The sequence below is a fragment of the Lethenteron reissneri genome, chromosome 18 (assembly GCF_015708825.2).
Source record: "Lethenteron reissneri isolate LAM-NWPU_2019-01 chromosome 18, ASM1570882v1, whole genome shotgun sequence".
Taxonomy (NCBI): Eukaryota; Metazoa; Chordata; class Hyperoartia; order Petromyzontiformes; family Petromyzontidae; genus Lethenteron; species Lethenteron reissneri.
Window position 1 is genome coordinate 13527369 of NC_083796.1, and position 15135 is coordinate 13542503.

Consider the following 15135-nt stretch of genomic DNA (forward strand, 5'->3'; position numbering starts at 1 on the left):
CGCCTCTTAATTTGACCATTCGGCTTCTACACATTCCATAGCTCCACGCGTGACGCTACTGCACTGGCGAGCAGCAAAGCACAGCTGACGTGCACAGAGCTGTCGTGCTTGTGTCATCAGGTGGCATCAATGTCAACAGCCCACGGCGACCCGAGCATGGATATACGGTAGGGAACGTACGTATGTTGAATCTCTTTCGCACCGACCGTACGTAGCCAACCGTGCTGATCGGAGGTGCAGCGAGTGGAAGATCGTTTACTGTCGTCAAAGGGGCGACGCGACTTGGCCCCCTCTCTACATCCAACGTGGCTTGGCAACGAGCAGCTTAGCGCAGCGACGGGACAGCGCCATGGTGGAGGATCGCCCGAGCCCTCGCCCCCCCCCCCCGTACCCCTCGTGGCTGTGAACACTTCGGTTCTCGACCGTTATCGTGTCCTTTATCTGTCGACGGCGCTGCAACAGACTGACGCGGATAAGCAGGGCGTCGCCAGCGCACGTCGCGGGTTCACACGACCCCCTGCAAACACTGGAGGTGCCACATTCACCAGAGTGAATGTGGCACCTTCAGCAACAACAAAAAACCCACAAGAATCGAACGATGACAATCCACCTCAAGTGGCAGCACTGTCTGCTTTGGCCCGTGGACACTTCGGAGAAACGTGGAGGCCCGATCACAACGCTTCGGTTCCAAAGGTTTGGTTCCTGTCCCTTACATTAATGCGGCCCTGCCCACTTTGGGATCTCAGGGACGTGCGCCAAACGCATTTTGTTGACCCACCCCTTGGTTCCCGGCTGACTTGAGACCAGTTTGGGAACAAGTGGTCGTGGAAACGAGGCGTCGGTTCGAGGCCCAGGGCCTCTTATTCCAAATGGGGGCGCAGATCTCGGCGAGGTTTCGTGAATTTCGCGAGGTAACCTCCTTCCAGAAAGCGGGCACAAATTGAGCAGGCCGAGCGCATGGCGCACCGACAACGAGGTTCCTGATGAGGCGGTTCTCGTCGTCGTTGTGGAACTCCAGCATGCCCTGGAACTCCTTCTCCAGGCGCTGGATCGCCGGGTGACGCGTCGCCATCTCCTCGACCGCCGGCTCCGCGTGGGGCGCCACGCCCGCTGCTCGCCGCGGCACACACACAGGGGGGCAAGCCCACCGGGCGTCAACACGCGGCACACACGCAGGGGGGCAGCCCACCGGGCGTCAACACGCGGCACACACGCGGACACCGTGCCGACGCACGGCATGCGCCAACACACACCAAGCCTACACATGGCACAGCACCATGCTCCAACACGGCACACACACACAACCGACACACGGCACGGCACCAACACACCGAGGCTGTATATATATAAACAATATTATTACATGCTGTAGATGGGCTATCACTGTAAGGCTGTAAATGGGCTAACATTGGTCTTCGTGGAAACAGTGGGGTTTTGGGCAGTTATGTCAAGGATGTTTCCAGGATATAGCTCTCACCCTCCAGGTCTTTGATCTTGCGATCCAGAACCTTCAGCTGCTTCTTGAGCTTGCGGATCGTCTTCTCCTGGTTCTCGTTCTTTTCCCAGAGATCCTGCACATGGCCACGTGGGGGGGGGGGCTGTTAGCGCCGGTGAAGGGACACGCCAGGCCCAGACACCCACGGCTCATCATGGTCGGCTGAGGCGAGGCCGAGTGTAGCCGAAATGTTCTCGTGCAGCCCTCCCTGTCAACCCACTGCTGGATGAAGGCCTCCCCATGCCACGCGCGTCGTGGGGGTTATTTTCTATGCCGGTCAGCACGAGTGAGTCGAGGTGGGGGGAGGGAAAGGTGTAGACATGGGCAGAGGTTCCCTTGCTGCCCTCTGCCATCAGCCCCGCAGGCAAACGGATAAAGGGGCACAACCAACGCGCAGAAATAAGCCTGAGAAATGTAGCACTGCCGTCTAAACCCAGCGATGCGACGCCTGCGGTGGTGGCCGCGGCGAGTGGCGGCGAGTGAGTGGCGGTGGTGGCCGCGGTGAGTGAGTGGCGGTGGTGGCTGCGGTGAGTGGTGGCGAGTGAGTAGCGCCGCCGTGCCAGGTTCTCGTTGGTGAGGCGCGTGATCTCCAGCTGCAGGCTGGGCTCCACGCGCGCGTCCGGGGGCAGCTGCAGCGACTGCGCGAGCCGCCCGTTCTCCTCCCTGAGCAGCGCCGCCTCGCGCCGCGACGACTCCAGCTGCGCCTCGTGGCGGCGCGCCTGGCCCTGCAGCTGGCTCTCCAGCAGCCTGTGCGGCGAGCGGCGGTGGGCGAGCGGGCGGGGGGGGCGGGCGGGAGGGGGGGGATCGGGGGGAGGGGCGTGAGGGGGGGGCGCGGGCAGCGGGGGAGCCGTGGCGCGGTGAGAAAAACGATGAGAAGTGAGATTACGTCGCCGCTCAATCCTCACATCGGTCCACCAACTCGCCCTCCGTCAATCACCGGCCACCGGGCCGAGACCATCAATTCACTCCGCACGAGAACCCCGCCGAAGCAGCGAGGGATGGTGCTCAGATGCCAACTCGTGCTCTTGGTGCTCTCTGAAGCCGGGAGAGAAGCTCTCCTCTCCCCGTCCCCGTCTCTGACCGATTCCACTCTCTGGGCGATCGCTGTCCCCCCCCCCCCCCCGCCCCTCCCCCACCCCGTCTACAACTCTCATTGCTGCTCCTGCCCATCGGCGTTGTCACTTCCGTCGCCCCCAAGCTCGTGACCGACCGTTGATTTTCTCCCCGCCGCTTTAGTCTAGCCATGCCTTGACACTCGGGAGAAGCGATGCTAGACGTGGGGGCTGGGGGATATACAGGGAATCGGGGTGAATTGAAACAGCGATTCCCAACGCCGATGAGCTATACTTGATAGCCACCCGTTACGACGCCGTCACTCTCGTCATGCGAACGTGTTCCCTTGTGCCTTACTCTGAAATTCTCCTTCGGACCCGAATTTACCTCAGAGCCACGGGCGATCAATGAACGCACGAGGCTATGTTCCCGAGTGCCAGGCGCACGAGATGGCGTTATAACGCGCCTAGGCGGAGCGTGGCGGCGCCCACCGTCCGGAGAGGGAGAACGCACGCCTCGCGTTCGTGCTCATGTGGAGCGAGGACGAAACTTCAAAAACAAAAGCCCCGTCAAGATTCCATGGATGTCCACCGCCAAGGTCACGATTGCATTTCGCAACTCCTTTTCGCGATGAATCACAAAAATAACGTTGCCGTCGCTGTGCAATTCTGTTCTCAATTTGGATTTATTTTCCCTTCCTCGCACCCTCGCACCCCCCCCCCCCCCCCAAAAAAAATATAAATGTCATCAGGATCTCAAATGCCGTTATTTGCATGGCAGAGAAAATAAATATCCTGGTCGCGTGCCCGCAGGTCACATTCAGGACAACACACCCAGCATGACGCCAGAGAGCCGAGAGGCTGCCTGGGTGCCTGAAGGGAGCCAACGCTGCGCACAGCGCCATTACTGCGACCCGGGTTCAAGGACCGCTTTACAGCTTAAGATTAGACCCGGTTCTCAAGTCCAGCGATTGTGTACACCCAACCCAGTCACGAGTCAACCTAGCACGACCCACCCCCCGACGTGACTCTAAAACAAAAAGGGCTCACACGGCAGCCCGACGCGGAGGGCTTCGTCATTCGATTTGTAGATGGCCAATTATTTGACGAGCAGATTGCATTAAACGCGCTAATAAAAGGTAGCCGCTTCGGTGAAGTTAATCAAACAGCGGGGAATGCAACCAGTCAGCAGGCGCGTGGATATCTTTCTATGAAAGGGCAACAAGCTATACGGCTGCTGTGCGCGGGACCTTGAAGTTACGCGAGGCAAAGCTGACGATTTCCCTTCTGAGTCATTCTCAACATGGTCAGGGTTCACCTGTGTTTAAATGACTCATCGTCCACTGGTTATCCACTCCTGGATGAAGACTTCCCCAAGGCACTGCTATTACTCTTGGTCCTGCAATGCTCCCCGCCATCTCGCTTCCTGAAACTCATTTCATCGCTCCACCTTCGTGGCGGTAGTCCTCTTACCGGCGTCCGTCATCGTCCCTTCGAGCAACGCGTCCTGTCCCCCAGGCTGCCACCGCCCCCCAGCTCACTTTTCTCCAGTCTCTTTGATGTTTTGTTTAATCCACAATCTGCTGCTCCCCTCTCTTCTTGCCTCTCTCGCTTCGGCCAGATCTCTGCTCCTTTGTTTATTTGTATTCTGTACTTTTTTTGAAAAATCAAATCGTGTTCCTTGTACGCGACTTGACGCGTCGGTAAACGTTTTTTGACAATCTTCAGTTAACAAAAAAAAGGACAAGCACAGACGCACGTGCACACACACGCACACACACACGCACGTGCAAACACACGCACACACACACACACGAACGTGCATATACACGCACACACGCACACACACGCGCATACACGCGCGCATACACACACACGTGCATACACGCGCACGCACACACGCACACGTGCATACACGCGCACACACACGCACACACACGTGCATACACGCGCACACACCCGCACACACACACACACACACACGTGCACACACACACGCACACACACGCGCGCATACACACGCACACGCGGAAACAAAAAACCAACGCAAACGCTGAAGGTACACCGCGCCACCCTCTACACGCGTGCGAGCCGACACAATGAAGTCGCTTTAAACGAAGCGGGCACACATCACGTATTGCGGGCAACGTGTCCAAACTACGGTCGGAAGCGAAACAAGATGGGAAATAAAAACTCTTTGGTTTAACTTGCGAGCCATCCAAATGCAACCACCCGCCATGCTGACAGCAAAGTTTAATAACCTCGTGGTCTTTTTTAACCCCTCATAGGCCAGAACAAAGTCTTCGTCTTCCAGGTCCCGCTCCCGTCTGCCCAGTGACAAGGAGGCACACAACACACAATGACAAACAAAGATATTAAGGAAGTGAAAGCCAAGGGGGGAGAGGGCGGGGGGGGGAGAAAAAGGTAAAGACCATCAAGGAAAAGAAAAAATCACAGATGCAATGAAGTGGCGAATCACATGGCATGCGAGCGTTAACGATCACTTGGCACACACGGTGCACGTACACACGCGAGATATATTGGAGCGTGGGGTGCACAGTGGAAAGAAAATCGAAATGTAAATGTTTTATTTTTATTGGAAATAGTTGCCAATTCATTGTGGACCGTAAAAATCTGCACGTCACCGTGAACTTGAACATCGAATTTTGCAATAAAAAATAAATCAGCGACGTGCTTTATATTCACAATGTTAGCTCTTGGCATGTCACCTCGAGGTAACGGATCTTTGAGGGTACTGGCAGCAAAAAAATAACAGCATCTGTCCTATTTTACAAAATCATCACAAGAAAAATACTGACCTTGGAAAACCTGTTGATGAAAAAACTCAATCGTACTTTGTTTTCACAATGTTATTACTGTGTGCGTAATACACGTGTGTGGTATATATTAACGATTATATATCCATTGTTAATAGGTTAATAGCATTAGGTGCTTGATTGGCGGGCACATAAAAGCAAGCTGCGTCTGCGGAGCACGTGAACTAGGCAGGTTAGGGGTTAAGTATTTTGGAGAACGGCGGTCGGTTGCAAAAAATATCTCAAGCGACATTTTCCCCTGAGCTCCAATTTAAATCAGTGTCAATCGTTGGGAGATTTTCACTTAAGATGCTTTACGCAACTGCCCCCGCAGGCCCCATGTTAATAAGCAAAGCGTTAGGAAGCGGGGGAAGGGTGACGATTAGCGGGTGGGGGGGGGTGCGGAGGGACGACACGAGCCTCACGACGACAGCGCGAGAAAACCAGCAACTCCCACCACCAGGGCGGCTTCTCGCCATTTGCATTATCCCACGAGCGACCTCGCTCTCGCCTCGGACTACTCTCGCCTCGGACACGTACGCTTCGGAAACTGTGGACAAGTTTCTAAGAATCCACCACCTCCGTCCGCCCAGCCGGCAGCGTGAACGAGACTCGGCACGACGCCGCGATGTGCCGAGATCCCCGCCGATCGCCGCCGTGGATCCCACCCCCCGTGCTCCCAGCTGTCCGAGCCAACTGACCGATGCGCTACGGGCAGCGGTGGCCAAATGGCGTCTCCCGAGCCGCGTGCGGCTCTTCAATCCACCACACGTGCGGGTTCTACCGGAGGGGCGCGACGTAGAACGTGCTATCGCAGCCGCAAAGAATGATGAACTGTGCCGAAAATTGTCAAAAATATATATGTTCACACACAAATCTGGCTGTCGCCTGATGAAGCTAGTTGTAATTACTGGCGAAACGTCGTACTCAGATTGTAAATGTTGTGGCTTGGCTCTCCAACACACCGGTTAGTGCTGTACTAGTGACGAACTGGCACGTTCTGTGAACGTGACAAACCTGACTAATTGGCTGTGTCAGGTGGTGGCAGGTTTAACGAAAAATAAAAACCTGTATTATGGATATATAAACACTTATACATAGATACACTTGGCTCTTTGCAGAAGTCACGGGTACTTTTGTGGCTCTTGGTCTGTCACGGGTTGGCCGCCCCTTGCCCGACAGCTCGTTGAAGCACTGCCGTGCCCCAGTGCTTTGAAGGCAGCATTGGGGCCTTGCAATGGGTATCACCGTGCGTGTGTGTGTGACCAGCAGACGGCAACACGGTAATAAACACGCATCCGTCGCGAGTTATCCGAACGCGCGCTCTAGCTCTGACCGTCTCTGCTCAACCCTGGTTCTGCAGCCACACATAAGCCTTCATATATTTGCCTGCCTAGATGACTACAACACGAGCATTAAACTCTAGAACACACTCACAGTTTGTGAGGAGTATACCGCATTACATCCGCCCACAATGTATATACACTACCCATAAAACAATCGAACATTTAAAAACATCAACTGTTACCATTCATTGCTAAAAGTGTCACGTTCAAAAACTATGGACAGCCTACGAGTTTGTTGTCCTGCATATGTGACGGCACAGGTAACCGTGGTGACCACAAGGTGCAGCCCTGCAATTGATTCCTCACGCCACTGCTGGTGGGAGGTCCTCCGCTCGAGGGAGCCCAAGACAGCCTCTCTGCAGGAAGCTTGGCCTGCTCGGCAACGCTGGCAAGACGTCTCGCAAGACGTGGGGGTACCCCCACACTTTACCCCACCATACGCGACCTGCCAATCAACTAAGCCTCATTCTCGCATGCACGCCACCATCATTCCCCTCGGGGGGCCGCCCTGCTGAGGAGGTCGCGTCGTCACGGTTCCCGTCGTCATGGCTCCCGTCGTCACGGTTCCCATCGTCATGGCTCCCGTCGTCGCGACCGTGGCGCTGAAGGAGCCGGCAAGACGCTCGCGAGGGAAGTGAATTCCGCTCGCGGAGCACACACCCCATAGACGCCCTTCTAGGCCGCAGCCTGAACGCCGCCAAATACTAACAAACTTCAACTTCATCAGCCGTTATCTATCCACCCCTCGATAACATAGCGCCAAAGTGAAGAGCATCTTAGGGCCGTGATTCCGATAAGTGCAGAAAGTACGCGTGGCCAGCAAAGCCAGCGGTACTGAAAACCTGACTTGAGGGTTGGTATTTCGGTTATGCACAGATGGTGGTGAAGAAAAACAGCCATTCCAACTTTTTTCCCTTGCTTTCTTTGCAAGAAACTGTTGGAAAGTTTATATTCGGCCAACACCGTGAATCAGGCTGCCCCGTGTTGATACGTGGCTGTGTTCATCGTTTTAATGCCACGAGGCGAAATTTTATAGCCGCTCTCGTGATACCGTGCTCAAAAATTAGGAAAGGAAGCCTACAGCCAAATAAGCATGAAGTTTGACAAACTTGTTACAAATAGACTATCTGTGTAAAACCACTGTCACAAGGCAGAGCTGTAAGCAAGAACCAATGAAGGCTGGCACAGCTAACATGGAAATAGCATTGAGCCTATCTTTTCCTATCCCCCCCCTGTACTCATTTTTATCCACCACACCAGGCGCGATATTCAAAGCAAAGTCAGGCCAGGAAAGGCGCTGCTGTGGCTAGATGTTAACTACCTCGCCTGGTTTACAGGAGGTCGTGGGTTCGACCCCGACCCTGACGCCTGCTTTATATTTGTAATTTGAATGTCTCTCTCCGTGATTGCAAGTGGCTTTTTTTCTCCGAGTCCTCCAGGATTTGGCTGCTATAAATATCCACGTGAATAGCCCCTTCGTTGAGCTGTCATTTGCGACAGTCAGGTCGCTTCTGAGAAAATAAAGCTGCAGTAAATAGCTCAGTGGGCCTTATCTGGTAACGTAAACATTTGTTTAGTTCGATACATTCAAAACCGTCACACGCATCGTTCAATGCCAGGGAGAAAGGGGCATGCACGCGCAAGCGTAGGCATGCACGCGCAAGCGTGGGTATGCACGCGGCGTGCCGCGAAGCCGCCCGCGGGAGCGGCAGGCACCCTAGACAGATGAGCACGGGCAGAAGCATTCCGGCACGAGCGTCACTCACGTGAGACTCGCGCGTTGTCACCTTCCCCGCCGACCCGCGACCTAACTCGGGGGCTCACAGCGCGTGCCCGGCGATGGAGCCATGTGATGCAATGCTCAGGCTCACGCCCGACATTCATGGCTTCATTCGGATGTGGTTTCTTAAGGCGTGAGCGATGCACAGCATCTGCGCTTGCGGCAAGAGGCACACACTGCAGCCGCACGCCGCGTGTTTCTGGTGACGGTGCCGCACATCTTGGCAACCTGGCGGATTCTTAGTTGTTGTTTCAATCAACTTCTCGTTTCAAATCCAGGCGTCGCGGTCACGTAACCGCATCTTCTACTTTCACCGAACAGGCCGATTAAAACTCAGCGAGCGTCGCCGCTCAAATTGTAATCGAGCGTTCTCGACGCCAGCGAGGCTGCTCTCCGCTTGGGTGCGAGGCGCTCGTCGGGCGCGTGGCCGCCGTCGTTTCGGCGTCTCACCGCCCCGCGGCGGTCCGACGCGTTACCGTTCGCGCCACGGGACGGGGCGAGTCGGCGGCAATCGCCGCGTGACGTCGGGTAGGGCCGTCACGTGGAACGCCGCGCACGCGCAAGCACGCAGCACGTACCTGTTGGCCTCGCGCACGCCCATGTACGCCCTCTTCACCTCCTCCTCGTCGTCCAACTTCTCCAGGTCCTGGGCAAAGCGCGCCGCTGCCTCGGACATGGATCCCTGCGCGAGGCCCGGCGCGAAACAGCACGGTTAGGCAAGATTCGCCCGTGCCGCTCCACGCGACTCAACATGCTCCCCCCAACACAGCGACTACCCCCCCGCTCCTTCCCTAGGCGACGCTAGAAGCATAGGGATCGATAAAACATAAACAAATGCAACAGAAACTAAGCTTAGTTTACTGTAAGGCTGAGGATGATGTAAGAAACCAAATTGTCACCGTTAACCCCACGACTGTTTCCCTTATGTAATTCCACCTACATTGTTCCTAATTATGGTTTCGGTGAGCGAAGTCAGCGACCTTCTACTGGGTTAGCCCCATCACGCGGGCGAGCTTCGGTTAACCCCCACAGCGAGCCGGGCCTGAGAACGGACCGTCCGTCACGTCTCGGCTCCCGTTCACAATCTCATGGGAATTTCTCCTGAAACCCAGACGAGCACAGAACCCACTTGGCACGTACGCACACATGTATGTTGAACTTCTTTCGCGCCGTACGTAGCCGACTAATCGTCGGGGTCCTGGAAGCGGTACGAAACAATTCAGCAACAACCCTCAGACCCCCCTGGCGGGGTTGGGGTAAAACGAGCGTCACCACCGCCGTGCCACCATTCCTCGCTCGCTCGCTCACCTTCTGCCGCTCGCCGCCCAGGATCTGCGACTTGAGGTGCAGCACCTCCTCGCGTCGCACCTCGAGCTCCTCCAGCGCGGCGTTGAGGTGTCCCAGCACGTGGTCGTACGGCGTGCAGCCGGCCGCCCGGCCGGGCCCCGTGGCCCGCTCGTCGTCCCGCAGCGAGTGCCGCAGCTCGTCCAGCTCCGACTTGAGCCGCCGGTTCTCCGCTTCCAGCTCGCTCCGCTGCCGCGGCGGGAGAGGGCACGCGCACGTTGTATTCGCGAGGCCCGGAACAAGGTCTTCCCTGGCTCCTCAGCTAGGAGCGCTAGAGTCCGTTCTCCTATAACGCTGCGTGTTGTTTTCACGACGCGAATTGGGATATAACGCGATGAATGTGCTGGGGAACGCATTTTTGTAAAACGCGGATGAGAATTGGATATCAGGCGATCGGGCGAACGTAACTACGTCGCGTCCAGTAGGAACAAGCGGTCGTACGGTTGCCTCGGCAAAGCATCGCACGAGGCGTTGGGATACTGCTGGATGCTGCTGGATGCTGCCCCACGCGCCTCAAGTCTTTGTTCGGCCTGCGCTACGCATCTCGCGTGTCATCGGGGACTCTGCTTTACCCCCTAATTTGTATATTATTTATTCCAACGCAATTTTTCCATAACACGGTGTTCTTCAGGAGCACAACTATCACCGCGTTATAGAAGAACACACGGGACCTCCACTGGTGCATTCGAGCTGAGCCAGCGCCGGGGCCTTCACGGCGCCAGTGGCCTTCCGCTGCCTATAGCCGCGTCCAAACCGTGATACGCTGGTATCACGAGACACCTGAATTTAGCTTGGGGCCGAGCAGGGCCAGGGAGCAGGGCCAGTGGCGTGTCCGTTGCGTGCGACACAGAGTCGCCGCGTCATTTACATGAGTACCGACTCATTCATTGTAAGTGATGGGAGGCACAGTTTCACGAATCTGATGTCGCAGTGGAAAAACAACCTGTTGCCTCCTGACCTGAGCCAGGTTGTCTCGGCAGGGCTCCATGTAAAAAGAGCTCTACGTGGCCCATGGTAGAATAACATGTGCATATGCATCCACTGCTGGATGAGGGTCTCCCGCGTGGGTCATGGGGGTTATTTTGACCATTCTATCGAGGCTGGTCATTGTGGGTTCGTGAAGGTCGCTAGAAGGTCGGTAGAGTACAACAATGCATTTTGCTGCACAGTCCACAACAGCTGATTATGCACAGTGATCACCCATCCAAGACCTATCCAGGCTGAACCCTTCTTAGCCTCCGAGTTCTGTATGCATGTTGAACTTCTTTCACACCGTACGTAGGCCAAGATTGGGCGTGTTCAGAGTGATTTGGCCACGGCCTATCAGTTAACAAATGACTCCCATTCTACAAAAGGCAACGATTAACCCCGGTGCCGACTAAAGTGGTGATGACAATCTCTTGACCTTGCCTGGCGTGTTTCTTTCAACGTACCGCCGCAATCACGCTGCAGCGACGTCACATCTTTTACACCCCCCTCTGTTACCGAGCCCAAGGTCGAAGGCTCATACCTTGAGGTCGTCGTACTCAATCTCCTCGTCCGTGCGGGGGTCGGCCGCCCCCTTGGCTGCTGGGAGGGCCTGGTCGGACACCGAGTCGCCGTCGATGCCCTGGAAGCCGACAAACCCGCCGCCGCTGCCGCTTAGCACGCTCACTCCCACAGCCACGCGCGCACACACACTGCAGCCAATCGGTCTCTCCGTGGGTTTACAGTCACGAAAGACCACACGGCATATCAAGGTGCATTCAGAGAAAGCACTCGCACAGGGGTCGGCAACCAAAGTAACAGGAAGAGCCCTTTTTTCCAAAAATTTGGTGTTAAAAAAAAACTCCATATGTAAAGAGCCCCAATTGCGTGTGGTGAATGGCGAGACTGGTGGTCCTCCTTAATAAACGACGTCACGAAGCAGCAGCCCTGCACTAGCACGAAGAAGGGCGAGAAGAGGAGACGGTGGAGGGAAGTCGGAGAGAAGGAAGAAGAGATGGAGAGACAGGCAGAGAGAGTGCGCGGTGACACGGACCAACGGTAGCTCGTCCGCCGCCCGTTGCAGAATGGTCCACAGTTCGAACGCAGCGGCCGCCCCGATTAATACCGCGGTCCGCATCGACAGCAACGATGCTACCCGTCATACGCGTGACAGTGGACGTTAAAGAACCCGCGTCACACGATTCACAAGAGAAGGCCATTGTGTGCCGGCGTCGCGGTCCAGATTTGAACAATAATTCGCAAGTCACTCCGTAGCATCGACACAGCAATCATCGCAGGACCGTGCTGAAAAAGAGCAATCACACAGTGAGGCTTTTGTGGGCTAAACAGGCGGAATAATTAGAATGTGAATGATACAAATAATGAAGACAAAGAGAGGTGGAGAGAAAGGAGGAGAGATGGGAGAGCACCTTGCCCTCGTGTCTGTCAAGGCGCTCCTGCATCCACCGCTTCTCCTGCTCCAACTCCCGCACGCGCTTCTGCAGCTTCAGGAAAATGGTGAAGTCCATTGCGGCCTTGACGGTGTCCACCTCCTGGCACGGTGGCGGCATCGATCCCTCAACATCATCATCATCATCGCAATCACCACCATCACTCGTACCACCACCACCACCATGTTCATAACCACCACAATCACCAACACCACATTATGCCAACCACCACCATCATGATCACCGCCATCACCATAATCATTAACCATGACTAATAATGACTACCACCACCCTGACCACCATCACCATCAAGATGGCTAACCACAATGGGATCCCCCGCAATCATTGTGAATAAGAGGCAATTCACCCCCATTGCTGCCAGCAAAGGTTGATGCAGCAGTAGCAGCAGGGGCAGCAGCAGCATCACCAGCAGTAACAACAGCAGGGGTGGCAGCAGCAGCAGGGGCAGCAGCAGCAGGGGCAGTAGTAGAAGCCACAGGGGCAGCAGCAACAGCCAGGGCAGCAGCAACAACAAGGGCAGCAGCAACAACAAGGGCAGCAGTGGCAGCAGCGGGGGCAGCAGGAGCAGCGCTAATTTCAAAATGTCACAAGAGGCTTCCAGCAGCAGCAGCAGCAGCGCGTCTGACACCCACACGCGCCCCTTGGTTTTCATCGCCTCCATTAGCACCGGCACACAGCGTAATAGTAGTAGCAGTCGCACACTGAGCCCGGTATTATCTAAATTAGGCATTTCCAAAGTGCAAGCCATGACTTTTCAAATCGTTAGTAATGATCCCCAAAGGTGGTTATTGTGTGTGAACGGGCCCAAATGTCACAGATACAAATAAATACCCTCAACTGGGAATTAGCTAACATTACCAATTATGCTAATACGCCAATTATACGAATACACCTGTTACATCTCCTACTCAGGACGGATAACGAATCCCAAACGAGTTTCACGTGGTTAAATGGACGACATTTAAATTAAATATAATCGCTAGAGGAAAGCGGTGGTCTCAAATCTCCACAACACGCATTCACGCAGGGCGAGCCTTGCACGGGGAAGCAATTCTTGAGAATGGAGAATGACGAAGCGGGAGAGAAGAATGTGAACGGCTCGAGCGTTGGGGAACATCGTCACAGCAAACAGGGGCAGTGGGGGAAACGGGGCCAAGGAAAGTCCCGAGTCACCGGCGCTGGGACCGGCGCGACGGAGTGGTGTGGGGAGGGGGGGGGGGTGTGGGGCCGGGCCTCGGCACGAGTGGTGGCGTCGGTGTGGGTGCCGAGAGAGAGACGCTCGCATGCCAACCGAGCCGAGCGCCGCACGGCAACGAGACACGAGACAACTCGGCGCTCGCTCGCGTACGGACGAGACGCGGACGAGCCAGGGTGCCGCTGCATTCAATGCTCGAGGGGCAGCCCCCGTTGCGCACTCCGCTGCTGGATGGGTGCGAACGTAGCGGGCCACGGATATGGAGGCAAGCCGTACCTCCAGGTGGCGGGTCAAGTCCGTGGTGTCGACGTCGGACGTCATGATGGAGTTGTAGGCCGACTCCGACTCGTTGCTGCTCTGCGTGGAGCCGGTCCGCCTGTGGCCCGGCTTCGCGGTTGCCTGCGGCGAGAAGAAGCGGAACGCGCGCGGTCGGCGGGGCAGTCGGCATCGCCCACTCGGGCATCTGTCCTGAGCAGGCGGGCGGCACGCGGCTTCGCTTCGTGCGGCCCGTGGGCACGCGAGGCCGCTTCGGAACGGCCCTGCGAACGATGTTTTTCCATTACGACAGCGCCGAGTGCTGTTGGCGAGCTCCTACGATGCCCAGGACGGCACACGAGAGGGCGGCGTGGCTAGCACCGCTCCTTTGTCTCCCCAGGGCTGATTATATACAATGCACCGAATACACAATTAGGGCTGACGTCGACCTAGGCGTGGACCAAGATGGTTTAGATATTATTTGTCACTGATTGTTGGCTGTGGCTGGGAATCGAACTGGGTCTGAGCTCAGAGGGCAACCGTTCCACCCCCACGCACAGCAACAGCCGCCAATCGCCACTGAGTGACGGTGATGTGTACCAGTCTGGGTGCACGTTGAGGTTAAGTGAAGTGTCAGTGGCTTACCGACAGGAGGTCATGAGACAGACCCAGGTGCGAAGTCCAGGTGCAAACAAAGACAAAGATCCCCCGTACAGCCGCTAACAGGCTGTTGGGGGGGCAAGTGCTGTTAGCAAGCACCTACAAGGCCAGAACAGGACACGAGGAGGTGGGTGGCCAGCACCACGCCCAACCACCTTTGTCTCCCCAGTGGCGATGCTTACCCACCGCACCAGCTACTCAATTGAAGCCGAGTCCACCCAGGGAGGACCAGGAGCAGTTCAGATAAATAATTAATCGTCACTATGCGTCGGTGGTTTTGAGCGGGAATCTAACTCGAGTCGTGGGGCTCGTAGCGCAGCACGTTAACCGCCGCGCCACCGCTCCCACGTGCACACACAGACACACGCGCATACCTACAGGCACGCACGAATGCGTGCATGCGTGGGGGAATGTAACTGGGCACCTTGAGCATCTCGGTCTCTTCGCGCAGGTTCTCGTGCCGCAGCTCGAGGCGCGAGAACTCCTTGACGAGCGACTGGTAGCGCGAGCGCTCCTCGTCCAGGTCCGCCTGCAGCTGCCGCGTCTCGTCCGCCAGGCGCGCATTCAGCTCATCTGCCACGGCACGGGGGGGGGGGGGGGGGGACGCGTGACTGTCGATTCTCAACGTGGAGGGAAAAAGCGGAGGACCCAGGGAAAAATCCACGCGACCGCGGAGAGAACAAACACGCAAATTCCAAATATACAGGCGTCAGGGTCGGGATCGAATCCACGACCTCCTGTGTGTCGGGCGAGG

The 15135-nt window shown here is 56.2% G+C and overlaps 1 protein-coding gene across 4 annotated transcripts in view; it reads right to left on the minus strand.

Moving 5' to 3' along the window:
* MYO5A (myosin VA) overlaps positions 1 to 15135 on the minus strand; it is a 115933-nt gene that overhangs the window by 16056 nt on the left and 84742 nt on the right. For 2 of the 4 annotated variants that reach the window (XM_061553871.1, XM_061553870.1), the window contains exons 24-33: positions 14806 to 14954; positions 13743 to 13865; positions 12230 to 12352; positions 11344 to 11442; positions 9798 to 10022; positions 9068 to 9171; positions 4809 to 4874; positions 2056 to 2242; positions 1478 to 1571; positions 967 to 1110 (exon numbers count right to left, since the gene is read on the minus strand). In XM_061553871.1, the coding sequence (XP_061409855.1) occupies positions 967 to 1110; positions 1478 to 1571; positions 2056 to 2242; positions 4809 to 4874; positions 9068 to 9171; positions 9798 to 10022; positions 11344 to 11442; positions 12230 to 12352; positions 13743 to 13865; positions 14806 to 14954 (1314 nt within the window). The remainder of the gene's footprint in view (positions 1 to 966; positions 1111 to 1477; positions 1572 to 2055; positions 2243 to 4808; positions 4875 to 9067; positions 9172 to 9797; positions 10023 to 11343; positions 11443 to 12229; positions 12353 to 13742; positions 13866 to 14805; positions 14955 to 15135) is intronic. The other 2 variants (XM_061553873.1, XM_061553872.1) reach the window with 2 other exon arrangements.